At 36.7% G+C, this 19,026-nt stretch overlaps 1 protein-coding gene and 1 long non-coding RNA gene across 2 annotated transcripts; both read right to left on the reverse strand.

The window, feature by feature from the left end:
• Positions 1-5,694: 5,694 nt before the first annotated feature.
• LOC116007626 lies at positions 5,695-7,200 on the reverse strand. The gene is made up of 2 exons (XR_004095305.1): positions 7,055-7,200; positions 5,695-5,948 (listed from the first exon to the last, which is right to left on the reverse strand). It is a non-coding gene; the product is annotated as an uncharacterized LOC116007626 (long non-coding RNA).
• Positions 7,201-7,874: 674 nt separating this feature from the next.
• Positions 7,875-10,761, reverse strand: LOC116005815 (protein FAR1-RELATED SEQUENCE 5-like). The gene is made up of 4 exons (XM_031246053.1): positions 10,743-10,761; positions 10,169-10,346; positions 8,167-9,190; positions 7,875-8,084 (listed from the first exon to the last, which is right to left on the reverse strand). The coding sequence occupies exons 1-4, from the start codon at positions 10,759-10,761 to the stop codon at positions 7,875-7,877; spliced, it is 1,431 nt and encodes a 476-aa protein (XP_031101913.1).
• Positions 10,762-19,026: the final 8,265 nt, after the last annotated feature.

Here is a 19,026-nt window from a genome sequence, read left to right on the forward strand (position 1 = left end):
GGCAGTGGTTGTAGCAGACCAGCGGGCGCGCTTGTTAAGAACTTAGTTTGTTGACATGTCAAACAAGAGACAACGAAATTTGCCACATCTCGTCGCATGTGTTGCCAGAAAAATAGCGTAGATAATCAGACCAAAGTACGTTTGATTCCAGAATGCCCAGCCACCTTGGACGAATGAAATTCCCGCAACAGGGTGGGTTTTAAAGATGAGTGGCAATTGGCAGCTGATATAGTAGCGATTGCAATAAAATAGAATATCGTTTCGACGAGAGAAGTCTACTGGTAATGTGTTATCATCTATGCGTTGGTGGAGAGCCTTAACATCTTCTAATTCTTTATTCTCTTCCCGTAGAATTTCCAAGAATTCGAACACATGCCAACTAGCAATCATCATCACTAAAGCACCCTCATGCAAACAGGATAAAGCATCCGCAACAACATTTGTTTTCCCGGGTTTGTATTCGATTCGAAAATCATAACCCATGAGTTTGTGGATAAACTTTTGCTGTTCAGGGGTGTGAACCTTTTGGGGCAAGAGTTCTTTAAGACTGAAATGATCTGTCTTCACAATGAAGGAACCTCCAAGCAAGTAGTGGCTCCATTTTTGGATTGCTGCGGTCAAAGCCTGTAATTCCTTTTGATAGGTCGATGTTGATTGCCATTTTCCGTCCATTTTCTTACTGAAATAAGATATAGGGTGGCCGTGTTGCATGAGAACCGCCCCTAAACCAGTGCCTGATGCATCGACTTCTACTACGAAAGGCTTCATGAAATCCGGTAAACTCAAAACAGGGCTAGAAGCCAATGCAGCCTTGAGAGATTTTAAGGTATCATCAGCATCGAGACCCCACTTGGAAGCTTCCTCTTTTAGTAGATCTGTAAGTGGAGTGGCAATGTCAGCAAACCCTTTAATAAATCGACGGTAATAACCAGCTAACCCAAGGAACCCTCGCAACTGTTTGGTGCTCATCGGAACTGGCCACGAGAGGATTGCCTCAATTTTTCTAGGACCCATGTGAAGCTGCCCTTGATGAATGATGTGCCCAAGATAATCGATAGAATCTCGACCAACTATCGATTAACACTAAGCATGGAGACTATTTTATTTTGCCGACGAGGCGTAGCGACCGTGGGTTACCCGACCCTGTCATTGTGTTAAGCATGGATACATCGCCAGCAATGAACTCAACGTTAGTAGGATCCTCTTCACCAAAAACTAGTTCTGTGTCCATGTCTGGCTCTTCTTCGTCACCAATAAGCAATAAGAAGTGACCTTTGCATCGGTGACCCTACGAATATTTTTGCTCAAAATGAAAACAGAGTCCCTTATCACGCCAGTCACGTATCTCTGCTGCCCTGAACTTCCGTATGGGCAAGGTAGGAGTCGGCAGTGCATGAGGCGCTGGCATTAATTTCTGGCCACTTGTTCCCCCAGACAGAATACCCGAGGGTTGCGAAGTTGGAGCTGGCCAAATTGTGATCTGTGAAAAACTAGAACCTCTAGGCTGCCAATGGTTTTCTTCCGGAATGGGTGAAGGTCTTGGGTTCCCTCGGTAGGCTATGCGACATTCAGCCATTAATTCATTGTAGCGAGCTTCATGAGCTTTGGCTAACTCGAAAGCTGCTAGAATGGACCTCGGTTTGGCCAATAATAACTCCCGTCGTATATGTGGTTTCAGTCCTCCAATGGCATAGGAAATCAATTGGCTCTCCGACACTCTTGGAAGTCTGCTACCGTCCCTATCTGCATAAGTTTGGCTAGTTCGGCTAGAGGATCTTCAAAATGCGTGGTACCTAACCGGAGTTCAACCTTTTCCAGGAAGTCGTGCTAACAAAAAATCATGGGATTTCGTTTCATCCAACGAAACCACTCCGAAGCATCTCCCTCCAAACAGAACCTGACAATTTGTAACGGCTCTCGGGAGTTTGGTGAAAATTAAAATATTCCTATATGTTGAAGATCCATTGTTGGGGATCAGCCTCTCCAAATTTTGGGATATCAAGTCTATTGCTACTGTTTTTCTAAACAAAGGAGTTTTCATCAGAAGATCCTTCATCAGTGGCGGTAGTAGTCCCAGGATTTGCCCCTGTATATGGACCGTGTGAAGTTTGATGGCAAAAAAGTACTGCGACAAGTGCCACGAATCAAGGGTTGGACCTGCCGGATAATGAGTGGCAGAAAATTTTCAGAAATCAGATTGGGGGAATTTGGGACGGGCGAGCTATTGGACGCAGAACTTGAAAACACAGACGCAACCGCACCATGCATGGAGGAGAGGGTAAGAAAAAGCATATGTTTTTTTCTATGAATAGTATGTGAGGTGAAAACTACTAGGTAATAAAGTGCACATCCGTTAGCACTAAGATGCACAAGGTAGTTGTAATACAAAGTTTAGCAGAACAAAGTTTAAGAATGTGGTCATATGCAAAGGGTAATAAACTAGGTGGCACATGGGAGGTAGGTGTAGAACTACCTGAATAGATACATTTCACCTAAACAGATGCTAAATGCTAACTTCTAAAGTGCACACACTCCTGCTATGACATGCACATAACGGATAAACACAAAACTTGACCATTAATATCTGAAAATGATAATACTAGTTAGAATGTATCCCCATTCAAGGGAACTAAATTTAAAGAGTCATGGAAATTGCTAGGTAATAAAGTGCACAACAGTTAATACTAAGATGCACATGGGTGGTTGTAATAAAAAGTTTAGCCGCAGAAGGTTAAAAATTTTAGTCATATGCACAGGTTAAGAAACTAAGTTGCACATGGGGGTTAGGTGTAGTACTCCCGCAACAGATCCATTTAACATAAACACATGCTAAATGATATCTTCTGAAGTGCACACACTTCTGATATGACATGCACGTAGCGTATAGAAAATGAACATAATAAAAGTTAAGAAATAGTAGTGATTTCACACTGTTTTGATCTGAAGTGAACTTGGGTGGTTTGTATACAAAAGTAGACCATTAGCGACTGAAAACGATCATGCATGCACACTATTAACTACTAAAATGCACACTGGTTTCCTGTACACATAATTGCAGACTTTTGAGGTTCGGGTCAGAGAAAATGACAATGTTGAAGTCCATCGTGTTAGAACTGGAGAAATTAATAGAGGAGACGGAGGACGTGGCTGTGAAGGAAGGAATGATTAGGGAAATTTAGCAAACAATGGAGTCACTGGTGGGAATGATGTGGACGCAACAACCAAAGGAGAAGACTTGTCCAGGGAGCAAGGAAAACACAGACAGCCAGCACGAAGACGAGTTTAGGCAAACCCCGAAAACATAAGGGTCGTGGAGGATGTGGAGAGAGCCGCGCTATTGTGGACAGATGGGTGCAAAATGCCTAGTTTCAGCTTGGGATTCAAACAAGTGGAGAAGAATGAGGGTATGGAGAATATTGATAACATTGATCTACCAACAGATGAAGAAGGGCCAAAGGGGGGTGGGGGTAGTCCAACAGTTTTGGAAATGGAAACGGACCACGAGTGTGCACCGGAGGCGGTAGAAGTTGCAGCGCCAAGTTGTGAAATAATAAACACCCCAACAGAGGTAATAATTACCAGCCTAAATAATTAACAACTGCGTTTGCAGCAAATATGTATTCCTATTGTAAATAATATGGGATTGTAACACCCCCAAAAACGGCCTATTTGTTTTTTCTTATTTTCACCGATTAATAAATAATTCTTAAAACAAAACTTAGAATGCGGAAGCTTTTCAAAATCTTATTGAGGGCATTACCGCCACACTTAGGCAACCACAATACCTAAGTGCTAAGGCTAACTTAAATAAAACCAAAACAAAAGAGAATTACAATTCTCAACGTAGTCTTTAACGAGATAAAACATATTAAAGTCCTGAATATTCATAAAATTTATTTCTATATCCTCCAAAGCATCATGTTCTATCGCTCTCATAGCAACATACTTCATCATATTTCTCCTGGTACTCAAACAAACAACAATAACAACAACAAGGAGAAAGGAGTTAGCATAACATGCTAAGTAAGGGACTGCTTGCCCCTATGAAAATAATTTTAATAATTTGATAAGGGAAAATACTTTACCAATTGCTCAACTTGGCTGCAATGCCATATTAAAAATGTTTTCAATTTTGTAAGTATAAGGTAAAGTAATCATATAAAACTTTTTCACAATATCATCACTTATAAAAAATTTTTATAAACTTTATTTTTGTGCAACACTTGCATACCACAAAATATATATAGAAGCACATCAATCACACATAAATGGGACAGGGTCCTTTATTCTTAGGCCCTAGTAAACGGTGCTTCCCACACATCCGAACACTCCACACATTTCCCATTTCTAATGGAAACCGGACTCTAACCTTAAGTGTGCACACCCCCGAATGAGGATTCCAAGGCTCAACGGGAAGTTACCAGCCCTAGTAGCCAGGATAAGGTTTCTACTGACTATTCCTGAAATTAGGGTACACAGACCCGCCTCAACAGGACACACCATAGTGCCCTAGTACCCGAGGATTGTTCCTTACGGGCACTCCTCAACAATAATTAAATTTCAACCACATATTCACAATTTCACAAATTTCACATAGCTTCCATAACTTGAAAATAATTATGATTAAAAATCCTTCTTTTGCACATAAATAAATTTGCAAGGCAATAGTTTTGTTAATCCTCAATTCTCAATTTTACAAAAATAGCATTTTTGAAAAGATCATTTAATCGTATTTGATCCAAAAATCCCACACTTGAGTTCAAATAAACCAAATTGTCGTGGAATTACGAGGTAAATTTCCGTCGCTAAATCTAGCAACGGAATATCCGTCGCTAAATCCACAAAATTTCCGTCGCTAGAGTCATACCACGACAATTTGGTAACGAACTTTGCAACGAATTAGCGACAGATTTGATGATGAAACTTGTGAGGGAATAACGCCGGACATATTCGTCCCTAAATTTAACTACGGATTTTCAGTGCGTCGCTAAATTTAAATTTTGTTTAAAAAAATAAAATAAAAGCTACCCACTAATTAATATCACATACATGCTTTAAATCTATAATATAGTAGCTGAATAATATAAAGATTCCAACGAATCCCACTTTTATTCCTTTATCCTGAAGTTCTATTGTTCTGAGTCAATTACATTAACAGAAAAAAAAAAAAAAAGTAATTCCACACTCAAGTTCTAGAAATCTAGAACAGTTTCAGTCAAAACAAAAAATAGAAGATAATATCTACAATAAGCTCCAAATACATGCTTCCAGCCCCTGCCAGTGTAATCACCAAATCCTCTAATATGGCCACCCCATGCTTCGTGAAAAATGCTCCGTGAAAAAGCCATGATCATATAATAGGCACCACTCATGTTGAAGAATATTTTTAAGACAGTCAGGAAAATAGTCAAACTACATGTTCCTCCCAAAAAGAAGACAGATGGCCAGCAGAATTAGGCCAATGATTTAGCTTCCAAAATTTATGAGTGTCACATAATTGTTACTTTTCACTAACTTACTTTTAAAGTGGTAGCATTTTAAATTTTCTATGCACACCAAATTCATTTGAAAAAGAACTAGAGTTCTCTAAGCCTTTTTAAATGCCATGAAAAGATCTAACATTCCTCCTTTCTTTCTTCTTCTTCTTCTTCTTTTTTTCCATTCTATCTGATTCAGAAATTGAGTGAATGACCATTTTGCTAACTTTCTATATTTCCAAACAATTCACAAGTCAATAAAGAGCAACTAAAATTTGCAGGCATCATCAACAAACACTTAAATAGAAAATAGATAAGCAAGAATAACAATAATCATAACAAGAACCTGATGAGTTCAAATTTAATAACATATACCAATTCTACATAAAGGTCCTCCTTGCCCAACTCTCTGATATTCTACAAAATACCTCCATCCTCATCCAGCGTATCAACCATTGAACAAAGACACATCTGATAATAAGAGGGAAAAACATCTAAGGGTAATTGTATAATAGGCTTTATATTTGTTTACAATATAAGCTAAAAATTATATGATAATAAAGGATAGTTTTCTAAAATCCTCTGTCAATGTTTCTCTTTCCTAATGATAGTTCCTCCTCAAGCCAATGTTTCTCTTTCCTAATGATAGTTCCTCCTCAAGCCAAGTCACACATAATTGCTTGCTGGAGTTTTGAATGATTTCAGTAAAACGTGCCAACTTGTCCATGGTTTTTAGTTGCCAATTTTTTAGAAAGACTATCAACCTGTAGCAAGCAGTTATATCAAACTGCATTACTTGAAAGGAAGATGAATGCAATCAACAAAGAGGGCAACCCATTCTTAAGGATGGTTATGTTTTTTATTTTCCTCTATTCAATATGCTTGACAAAAATTTTAAAAAACCGGCCATCTATAGGCTCAATGACATATTGATCAGAAAACTCCCACAGTCTCATCCTTGTATATAATTTCTGTGCAGGATCTGCCTTCTCCATCATTATATGAACTCAATCACCACTTGAACTAAAAAAATAGAATTTGATAAATAAGCCACCGCTTTACTTCCTCATTTAAAAGTGGAATTTTAGACAATAATCATTTAAAGAGCTTTAATTTGATAGTAAAATTGTATGTTCTATATAGATAGCATATATATGTCTATCAGTCTATGTGTCAATCTATGAAGACAGAAGTTCACAGATCAAGTTTCTCAAGTCTCAACCTCCCAATATGGATGAATGAATGCTAAAGAGGGAAAGAAAATAGGATTGCAATAATTTCACAATTTCAGTAAATTAAACCAATAACTACTCCCAGGAACCTCAAGCATAAAATTTGCAGTATATTAAAGTATTTAACTATTAAAGATGCATCAAACAAAGCAGAAAACAACTAAAAATTCCTAGCATCCATATTTCAACATATTCATCATCAAATATAGTAAGGAGCACCAACGAATGGATCAAAAGCAGGATCATTCATAAATATAAACATTTTTCCGATCCCCAAATCCAAAGGGAGCAGTTGAAAACTCTAATTCCCAAAATGTCGAGAGAGGTACTTCAGGAAAGTATTACCTGAGTAGAGGAGCGACGGCGGTAGGCACGGCGGAGCAGGTAGCTGCGTTCGGAGTCCAGGCGAGCAACTGTGGCGGTCGTCCAGGCGAGCAGCGGTAGTGGTTGTCCAGGCGAGTAACTGGTCGTGGGCAGTAGTGCGGGCAAAGCAGTAGTTGGCTGCTGGGGTGTTTGGAACAATTTTTATGGTTAGAATGTTTACAAGGCAAAGCAATCTGATTATATATTTGTATCTAGTGACGGAAACTTGAATCCGTCGCTATATGTAGCGACGGACTCAAATTCCGTCGCTAAATGTTATTTTTTTTTAAATAACCCACCTCGATCTTTGATCTAGCGACGAATTCAAATTCCGTCGCTAGATTCATTTTTCATAGACTCTTCCGTTATTACGCTAGCGACGGAAATTTGAATCCGACACTATTTTAGCGACAGATTCAACTTCCGTCTCTAAATCTAGCGACGGGTTCAAAATCCGTCGCTAGATTTTATTTTAAAAAATTTTCGAGCCCGCCCCGTTAATTATTTAGCGATGGAAATTTGAATCCGTCGCTACATCTAGCGACGGATTCAAATTTCCGTCGCTAGATTTTTTTTAAAAAATTTGCGACCACTATTCCCGGGTTTATTTTGCTTCTAAAAAATGCGTGCGAAATTTTTGACAAAAATCCGTCGCTAATCCGTCGCAAGTTTATGCTCGAAAATTTACCGCTAAAATTAGCTACAGATTTAACGACAATATTTTTCCGTTGCTAATTCATCACTAATCCGTCGCTAAATTTCAATTTTTTAAAAATAAGTAAATCCGTCGCTAAATCCGTCATTATTTCCGCGTTTTTTGGTAGTGTTTCTCCAGAGCAAGCTCTTTTGCAGTTTTGAACCGCTTCCCAAACCCCTTGTTCTTAGCAACAGTAGGAGGGTGGCCAACAATCTCTGAAGACGCAAGCACCCCACCAAAGGAACGAATGACACCAGACTTAGCCACAGACGAACCCAAAGTACTGTCCGCATCCACAAATGACAATTTCAACTCCTTCAAAAATAGGAGACAACTCCGACACACGATCGAAGTTATCCCTAGCAAGTGCAACGCAACTATAAAAATCATTCCAAACCTCCTTCATGGCGCTTTTGCTAGAATTCCCACGCAAAGCAGAAGCATCGTGCACACCATCTATATCATAAATCGGACGCTTGTACACATCATGTGTCCACCGAGAAACAACGTAGCACGCCGGAATGGAGTCCACATGAGCATCCTTCAAAACAAGAAAAATATGCCTACAAAGCAACCCAACACGCTCAAACATCCAACACGAACAAGAAGCAGTAGTTTCAGCCATATGAAAGACAACAACACACACAACACCATTTTCCCCCTCTACTTCAACGCGTTTTACATCATCATCCACCGCAAACGACAAAACACGGCACTCAAAGCAACCAGCAACAATCTCTGCCTGCACGTCATAAAAAATAGTAATGGTATAAACGGAAGCAGCATAACGCTCAATAGCCAAAGGGGTCTTAACCACGGGCAAATATCCCTCACATGCAGCATCGAGCTTAGCCTGCTTATGCCTTTGACTATCAATCGCACCTTCAAAGTGAATAAAAAACTCCACTAAGCTTGCATGGCAATTAGTACAGCCCCCAAATGAACTATTCTGGGATTCGGATCGAGATGTAGACCGCACCAAACCACTCATAGGTAAGTCCCGAAAAAAAGCAGGAATCCAAAATGCACGCAACTCAAACATCAACTGAAGCCACCTATGCTCAACAAGCCCATGCACCTCCATAATCTGAAGCCATTTAGACTCAAACTGCTCTATCGTTATACACTCATCCCACACAATAGCGTTAAGATCCTGACGAAAAGGCTGATCATTGGCAAGCACCGCCCGAACCTTATCACCCACATTCGTCATAATATGCCACATACAAAATCGATGCTGTGCAGACGTGAAAAACCTTAGCACAGCTACCCGTAAAGATGGGTCTTGATTGGTGACAACGTATGTCGGCTCGTGGCCCATAGCTTGCTTTAAATTATCAAGCAACCACACATATGAGTCAATATCTTCCTTCGCAATCAACCCTACTGCAAATGTCACTGATTTCTTGTGATTATCCATGCTAGTAAATGGAACGAACACAAGATTATACGTACACACATTCCAGCTCCGTACATTAGAAACAAAACAAACTAGAACCTAAGTGAAGAAGAACCAATAATACGTTTAATCATGCAACTAGCGAAAAATCATCAAACGCAAAAAGGCCCAACTAGGGCGACTATTACCCTGAAAATACTACCCACGTGCACACGGCTATCGGCATAAATGCACACACTAATATATGTTCTTCTCAAACACAGCAGAAAACCCCAATGCCATTAGAGATGCACATGATTTGGTGGATATATGCACATACCTGTTAGTCTTATACGTCGCATCGAAGGACACAACATCACCAAAGCACGCAAAATTCCGCGCGCAACCGGGTCTGCCCAAAACACACGTGAGAGCTGATCGTACTCATCCACATCATAGTCAAAGCAAAATGTAGACCACAACTCATTCTTATGAAGGAACTTTTCAATCAACTGTGCATCCCCCCCCCCCCCCCACTAATATACGCGATTAAATCCCGCTTAAAACTCTGGAAGTCTACACCGGTGGCCCCAACATCAACATAGTCCCCCACCATCTGCTTATAAAGCTTGAAGGACTTGATCAGACCAATATTCGCTCTCGCACAATTAGCAACAAATCTTTGATGGCCCAAAGTCAACTTACGATTAACCCTCATGAATGCCTTAGCCGGGTCCGAGCACAAAGAATGTGTGTGCCTTACCTCCAAAGAAAACACAGAATACCCCCCATCACCCATAAGCTTCAAAATGATTTTTGCATTACAACCAACTCTATTCGTAACCCGACGTCTCTTCGGCGATATGGAAGTGTCACCAACCCCCTCACCTACCAGACAAACATCCTTAGTAGGCTGCTTGAAACCTTCGCGAGAACACACTAAATACTTCCTCAAAACCTTACCTACCCTATCCTTTGATTCAGTGCTACGACTACATCAAACCCAACTGTACAAGCATACCGGACATAGAAGTCAACACCATCATCCAACTTGCTAAACCGCTGACCCACAAAGGGCTGGCTAGCTTTGTCACAAATCGGGATCCAATATTTTGTCCCTCTAGGAGAGAGATTCATGACACACTCATTGGACCCACCAATCCCACCTGACAAACCTTCATCATCACAAACTGATGCTGCTACATGGGAACACAGGAACAAAAAAACGGCCCACAGTGTAAGTAAAAAAACATATGGGAGCAACCAACGACAAAAAGTAACTCGCAACTACCGCAACCAAACATAGTAGACGACAACCACAACGAATAATGAAGATACAAACTCAAAAAAACCATACGGCAGACCAAAAAAGCAACAAAACCAGATGTAAAAGCGAAAACTGTACAACGAGAGTACAGAACCAACAGCACCAGTGCATGTGGCAAGGGTAGGAAATGCACACAGCTTATAACACATATGCACACAGGCGCGAATTAAAGAAAATAAAAAACACCCCCAACGTTCTGCAACAAACAAGAAACAGGAAAAAACAACCAAGAAAATAAAAATAAAAATAAAAAGCAACTCCAACATACCTCCATCAACAAACTCCATGGACGTAACAACGAACCACTAGCGCAAGAAGAAAACGGGATGGTGACTTCGGAACCGTGAGACTGAATGGCAACAAAGAAGAAAAAACTAATCCTACCAAAACTAAAACACCTAAAATAAAGCATAATATATGCATTACAATCCCAGACTAAAAACAAAACACCTACAATTACAATACAACCCTTAGTAATTAAAATTAAGCACATAAAAAGGAAAAAATGATTAATCTCAACCATCAAATACTACAAGATGGGCGCCCCACAATATGTCTTATTTCTCATCTAAATATGATTTCTCATATGATTACAATTCTATATATATACATACATATATATATGTATATATGTATATATGTATATATGTATATATGTATATATATATACATACATATATACATATATACATATATACATATACATATATATACATATATACATATATACATACATATATATATATATATATATATATATATATATATATATATATATATATATATATATAAATGTATATATATATATATATATATATATATATATATATATATATATATATATATATATATATATATATATATATATATATATATATATGTATGTATATATATATACATATATACATATATACATACATATATATATATATATATATATATATATATATATATATATATATATATATATATATAATGTGTGTTTAATAAGCACACACACGTTTAGTTTGTTCTCATAGGAAGCTTGAGCAAAATAAGATAAAGATATACTATCATGGGGCTTTGAACCCATAAGCTCCCACATAATAACAAAAAGATAAACCATCCAAACTATCAAGATCTTATAAACTAAAGGGTAGGAAGCTCCACTTATGCATGAGAGTGCGCTGGAAAGGGGACACGCCTGTGGTCAAGAATGAAGGCTGCCAGATGTCGTCCATTTGTCAATGATCCGCGAGCCTTACAACTATTAGACATGTATGCCCTAGGAGCCAACATTTATTGTTTTGGGCATTAATTTCTTATTAAAGAAATATAATAAATAATTGTTTTATTTATTAAGGCTTAGTTAATATTTGATATTATTCCATACAATCTTCTTAATTCTTCATTCTTAAGTGTTAAGAATATGAGTGACGAAGAATTAATAAATGAAGTATTGTAAAAATGTTCCTAGTCATTGTCCTTCTTATGCGAGTCTCATGCCATTCTGTATGAGATACAGAGAGTGGACATGTGGATGATTGTTAGAGAACAAGTCATTGAACATTGACTGACTACAACGTACCGCATGGTGTTTACCTCCGTGTCATGGTATGTTGTATGTTACAAGTATGCAATAATCCTTTGACTTGAGACGACATAGTTGTCTCGTACATATGGTGGACTAGTTTTTGCTAGTATGCGTCTTTTGTTCCTTATGGGACTCTAAGTGTACTTGGTGGCCTAGTTCTGTATTGTACGGAGACGTGTGCGTTCAATAGAGGATCCACCGCCTAGAGGTAACAAGGATGTTCCAGTCTATTCAATAATCATACAATGAGAATCTCTGGCCAGAGTGTAATGAAGTTGGACTTCAAGTTAAAATATTGAATAGACATATCGACCGGGTTTATGGGTTTGACTAAGTTTGACCATGACCTTTACCTGGTTTGGAACAAGTGTTGTGTGGAAGGAATGTTGCATGATATTTGTAACGGAAAGGTTCATTATAATATATTAATATATATTCATTGTCAACTAGGTAGTCATGACATACTGCTAGGTGTCACTCATGACTTACGAGTTATTATTTAATAATGAGTTATTAAATATTACTCGTTGCTAGTTTGACTATGAACCTAGAAAGTCACATGAAGGATGTAATTTAGTGGGAGGTGAAGGTGAAGTGGTAAAACGAAGAGTCAAGACTCCCCGAGTGTCGTGTCTCTCAAGGATGGCGAATGGGAACCGAATATGTGTGGCATTTAGGAAGTTGAAAGGTAAGAGTTACAATAATCAAAGGGGAATGTTTTGTTCATGGTTGGTTGGGTAAAAAGGAGATAGAAAATACAAAAGGTAAAAGGAAAGGGGTGCATGCCAAAGTTAAGCCAAATGATTGATTATCGTAGGTAGCTTGGAATTGGGTTTCGGGATTGATCTAGGGAGTCACGGTCTTTGTATTGAGTGGCGTCACACTCCAACTCTCAATCATCATTCGGTTGAGGCATTTTATCGAACACCTTGCCTACCACTCCTCTCGGATCTCATCCTTTCGGATTAAGAGCGGAGATATAAATGAGTTGGGCTCGGGAGAGGCCGCTATCGCGCACTCTCTCACTTCCACTCGGTTCACTAACTATCCCGACCGGAAATAGAAGCAAAGATTGAACAACATCATCCATACAAAACATCAATCATACTCCCACAATACCAAGATCATAAGATATAATATAAGCATCAATCCATAGATCAACAAGGGCACACACACCCAAACTAATCTACTCTATCATACATAAAGAAACAGGATCAAGAAAGGAAATAACAAAGAAACAAGTATTAAATTAGAGAATGGAGAGAATGGTTACCACCCTTAGAAAGGGGATCTTTACAACCTTGTTCTTGAAATCCCCATCTTCAATCTTGCCCTTAGATCTAATCTAAACTATGAAAGAAAGGAATTTTCCCCTAAGAGGGGAGAAACCCCTCTAGATCTATTCTATTCTATTTTTCTATCTAAAACTAATTTATCTACTACTCCCAAAGGTTTGAAATAATGAGCCTTATATAGGGGAAACAAAACAGTGGCAACATAGTAATTTTTCCCGCAGCAGAATTTTAGGTTAGGATCAGGGCTCTCGACGCGTCGAGCCACCCTCAAGGAATTTTCGGAAAAAAGCTACGGCACGTTCTCAACGCGTCGAGTCAGGGGCTCGACGCGTCGAGCCTTGAGGCTTCGACTATCGCTACGCGTGTGGAAGACGTGGGGAGTTACTGGAATGTTTCCACGCCCCTCCACACACGTGTGAGGCTGCGTGGGAGGCTCCTACTTCATGGTTTCTCCATTTTCTGCTCCGTTTTGGCCATAGGTCCTCCGTTTGGCTGTAAAATAGCTTAAAAGCATCTTCCACACTCTCGTTAGAAGTTTTGGTCACATTAGAGTCTAAATGCATGATATTCTTATAAAATGGGTAATAAACTATACAATACTAGCCCTTGAATTACCTCTAAAATGAGCTATTCTTGGTGCTTATCATCACACCTTAATGGTTTGTGGTAATGCTGAGAACTTTAAAAGAAATCGATAAAGAGTTATCGATATTGAATTAATACATTAATAATTGATTAATGGATTAATTCAATACTGGGTAGTTTTGGGCTTTTAAAGGCTAGTACCTTTGGGCCCAAACTAGGCTATATATATAGCCTTGCCCTATTTCTTAAGAGATGAAAAATCAGAGATTAAGTCAGGAAAATAGTTTTCACGTAGAAATCTCTTGGAGTTCTCGCGTGCCCGACCGGTGGACGGACTAGAGGCCGGACGATTGGACGGTTTTGATTCTGCCAAAGCACGCTTCAAGGGTAAACCTTTCTAACTTCCTATTTTACATAGAATCATTGAAAAAGCTATATGATGCTTTCGCTGCGCATGTTTGTTTTTCTAACAACAACAATATAAATTACATTATACATTATCATCATCATCAATCTTAATAAGAGTCAATAAAGTTAGGGATCTAAAGGGAAGGAAAAAATGTTTGTGGTAATTATTTACTTAAATGAGTGGTTCATATTATTTTGATTTTAGTAGTTTTTTTTTTTAATAATTTTCCATATGTATCCTTATTATATTATTTTCTTCCCTTAAATAACCTACCTAACATTCCGTTAGTATAAACTTTAGTAACGGAATATTCCGTTAACTTTTTAATTTACCCATTACTTTCTATAAGAAAGGTCTTAGGTTTTAATCTCATCCCAATTAGCATTGGCATAATTGTTAAACATATACGGCAAATATGTTAGAGTATATTATTAAAAAGTAAGTATCCTACTCTATTACTCTTAATTAAATTAAATAAATTAGTAGTTACAACAAAAAATACATATCATTTCTTTAATTTAGAATTCGATGTTTAAAATGCATTTATTCAAAAAATAATTATTCATTATCAAAATATTAAAAAAGAGATAATTTCATTAGTTATATTGCCTTTATTTTTTACAATAAAAATTATTCATTATCAAAACTTTTTTTTTAAAAAAAAGATATAATTTCATTAGTTATATTGTCTTTATTTTCTAAAATAAAAATTATTCATATCAAAAAATTTAAAAAGAGATATAATTTCATTAGTTATATTGTCTTTATTTACTACAATGCAAAGATTTTTACTATGGCTGCTTGTGCTATTATTTTATACAAATTGCTGCTCTAAAAAAATATGTGAGCAACTAACAAGTGCTTTTATGGAGTTAATTTTGGGCACTAATCCAGTCTGTGTTTTCTGTTTGATTGTTTTTTTTTTAATTATTTGATTCAATTTCTATATATATGTGGAAAAAATAATATATCTTAACTAAGTGCATATACTCAGATGTTTTTTTTTTTTTTTTTTTTAGTGGTTGGTGCGGGGGCAATGGGTATATAAGTTTAAAGCTTTTAGCTTTTAATTACATGTTTTCTTCTATAATACGGATTGTTGTAATAATCATAATGCAAAATTGATATGCATGAAAAGGGAATGAGTTTTTTATAATGAAGAGCAAACAGAGAATATAGACTTACTGCACTTTGGATACTATTAGATGTTGTCTTTGCAAAAAATGTAATTATAGTATAATGAAGCTGATGTTTTGGTGGTTGTTTGGTGACTGATACATTCAGTAACTATTTATTCTTGAAAAGGAGTATATAAGCTTTTGAATACTAAAATATTTTGGGACAGGAATGAATGTCATTTTGGTGTGGAGTGCTGCTATCATGCAAGTAGACTAATCCTACTTGTTAGTAAAATATCACTGAATTGTTGACTAGCTGAAAATTTTTAAGATGGGCTTCCCTTTTTGTTGATTTCATTTCTTTGTTGATTAATTTACACATGGAGGAATTAGAGGGATGAAGACATAGACAATGTGGAACTGCTGAATTGATTTTGGGATGAGCATTAGGTTGATGGAAGTGGAAATTACTAATGGAAATTTTGGGACAAAATACAACAATGCTAATCTAAAAAACATAACAGGTGTAAACTAGACGTGGAAATTACTGATAAAAATGGTTGCCTTGTTGCATTCGTGTTTGGAAAATGTGCTGAACAACTATTACTCTTAACCAGCAAACAAGTTATGCAATTAAAACAACAGATACTACTCCTTTTCTAACCATAAATACTCATGTTTTACATTAAATAACCTATGACTAACTATATATGCATCTTGCAAGGTCAACAGCTAAGAATTCAACATATCAATAACCGCTTACAAGATGAAGAATATATAATACAATTGAGGTCTCAATTCTATACACGACAAGGCAAACACATGGTATCGTATACCATAACATCATTGCATGAATCATTCTCATTCACTAACACCAGTAAACAAGATGCAATAAAGACATAACCAACAAAAAGAAAACAAAACTTCACTAAAGATAGAGAAGATGAAGACAATTCCGAGCCTTAGGAAACGCATACTAAGAAAAATTAATTTACTCTACTCAAATTAGTACTCTGACTGTTTTCTTCCCGTTGTTGATCAAGATAGATAGACAACTTTAGTTAGTTGTTTATTTGTTTTTACTTATTTTAGATATAATTTAACTATTTACAATTTCGTTATCTTTTATTAAAATATAAGCACTGAGACTATTTTTTTTGTCTTTTATTAATTTAACATTTTTCTCTCTCTCATTATTATATGAATGCTTTAACTAAATTAAGGAATACTAATTTCAAAATACATATTGGTCATTGGTCTAAATGCTCACTACACACATCATTCTCATTTACTACCACCAGTAAACAAGATGCATTAAATACACAACCAACAAAATGGAAACTACACTTCACTAAAGATGGAGAATATGAAGACAATTTCGAGACTCAGCAAAAACGCACTAAGAAAAATTAATTTAATCTTCTCAAATTAGTACTCTTTTTCCAACTGTTTTCTTCCTCTGGTTCATCATGATAGAGAGTCAACTTTAGTTAGTGGTTTATTTGTTTTCATTTACTTTAGTTATAATTTCCCTATTTACAATTTCTTTCATCTTTTCTTAAAATATAAGAGATTTTAGCTTTTTTCTCTCTCTCATTATTATATTACTACTTTAACTAATTAAGGAACACTTATTTTAAAATGCACATTGGGCATTGGTCTAATCGCGCAACGCGTGTGTGAAAACTAGTTTTAAGTCATAAAATACATTATTCCAACACATAAATTACATTATTCTAACTTATAAAATACATTATCTTACCCCACAAATTTCATTATTCTAACACATATAAAGTATATTACGGTGTATTTAACACATAAAGTACATTATTCTAATGCACAAATTAGATTATTCTAACACATAAAATTCTTATCCAAAATTTCGTTATTCTAACATGCATACGGAGTAAGGAATTTTTTTTTATTTAATATCAAAACGATGTCATTTTGGACTATGGTCCACACAGCTGTCTGGAGTACGGTCCACACAATAATTTGACATATTTTTTATATAGAGCACGCATAATTTAATTGTTATTGCATGGACCGTTGTCCACACAACTGTGCGGACCACGGTTCAAAAATGACGTCGTTTCGCGTAATTATTTTCACCTACTTGCAATGTATATATTTTTATCTTATAATGTACGTTATTCTAAAGTATATGTACATTATTCTAATTAATAAAATCAGAAGTTTCATTATTCTAACACATAAAGTACATTACTCTAACTTATTAAATTGAATGATGTGGTTTGGACCTGGTCCATAGCCGTAATTTGCCCGCATAATTTGAAGAAAAGTGGGGAGCAAAATATCGAATCCAAACAAATTTCTTCTTTTCGTTTTAGCCAGCCTGGAGAATATCATCACCTACTGGTTACTGCTACTTAAGTCATACGGATCGGAGTATATTTTATACTTTTGACTTTATTATTAAATTCAAATAAGCTGTTAGGAATTCTGTTCATACGTCTAATACGATAGGAGAGATATGAGATTCGGAATGAAGTTTATTATTTAAAAAATAAATAAAAGGACATAATTTATCATTAAATCACTCTTCAAATTTGAGAGAGAAGTATAACTTGCCCAAACATATATGGATTCATGGAGTGTTTCGACACGATCACGTAGGATAGTAAAAAATTATTTATAATTATAATAAACATTTTAATTGTAATATATATACGTGTGTACCTCTACTTGTATATATATAACTAACATGCAAATTAAAATTCTACAATACCAATACTAATGGTAACAGTGCCATCGAATATTAAATAAATAAATAATAAGAAATAGAAAATATTTTGTAATTTAAAAAAGGAAAAAGTGTCAAATTGACCCCCTATGTCGGGTGGATAGTGCAATTAGGCCTCCTAACTGAAAAAAACTTTATACAAGCCCCTAAACCGGTAAAAATGTGCAATCGAGTCCTAAATGACTTATTTATCAGGTCAAATTCAGTTAGGGGACCTAATTGCACTATCCACACAGATCTGGGTCGCCTTCTCGCTGGAGAAGGCCACACTGTGGTGTCGCCTTCCCCAGCGAGAAGGCGACACCACAATGGTCGCCTTCTCAACCGGAGAAGGTGACCCAGATTTGGGTTGCCTTCTCCAGTTGAGAAGGCAACCCTTCGCCTTCTATTCTATTTCTCCGTGACCAGCGACCGCTCGCCGGTCACTTTTTTGCCTGAAATTTCTACCGGAGAGTGGCCGAATTTTTAATGACCTGTGATAGCAGGTCAATTACTTGTTGGGTTTCATTTCTTTAAAATGAATTGTTTATGGATGTAATTGCACCTTTAAAAAGTTGAAGGGGTTAATTAATTTTCTAGCTAAAGTTTGAGGGTCTATTTGACAATTTTCTCTTATTTTGATACTGAAGGTACATTATTTGATATTATGGTCCATACAGTATATTGTCCACAGACGCAAATTATATGGTGGACCATGGTCCACAATGCATTGTGGACCATGATCATAGCTGATACTGCAGTTGTGTTGAACGGATATTGCAGTTGTGTTGAAAAGATACTGCAGTTGTGTTGAAAGGAAACTGCAGGT

The sequence above is a fragment of the Ipomoea triloba genome, chromosome 15, assembly GCF_003576645.1.
Source record: "Ipomoea triloba cultivar NCNSP0323 chromosome 15, ASM357664v1".
NCBI classification, from domain to species: Eukaryota; Viridiplantae; Streptophyta; class Magnoliopsida; order Solanales; family Convolvulaceae; genus Ipomoea; species Ipomoea triloba.

Coding starts and splice junctions, on each gene's coding strand:
- LOC116005815 (XM_031246053.1), bottom strand. Junction 9,191..10,168: donor GGTGTTGACTTCTATGTCCG/GTATGCTTGTAC, acceptor TCCATTTACTAG/CATGGATAATCACAAGAAAT. Junction 8,085..8,166: donor GCAAAAGCGCCATGAAGGAG/GTTTGGAATGAT, acceptor CTATTTTTGAAG/GAGTTGAAATTGTCATTTGT.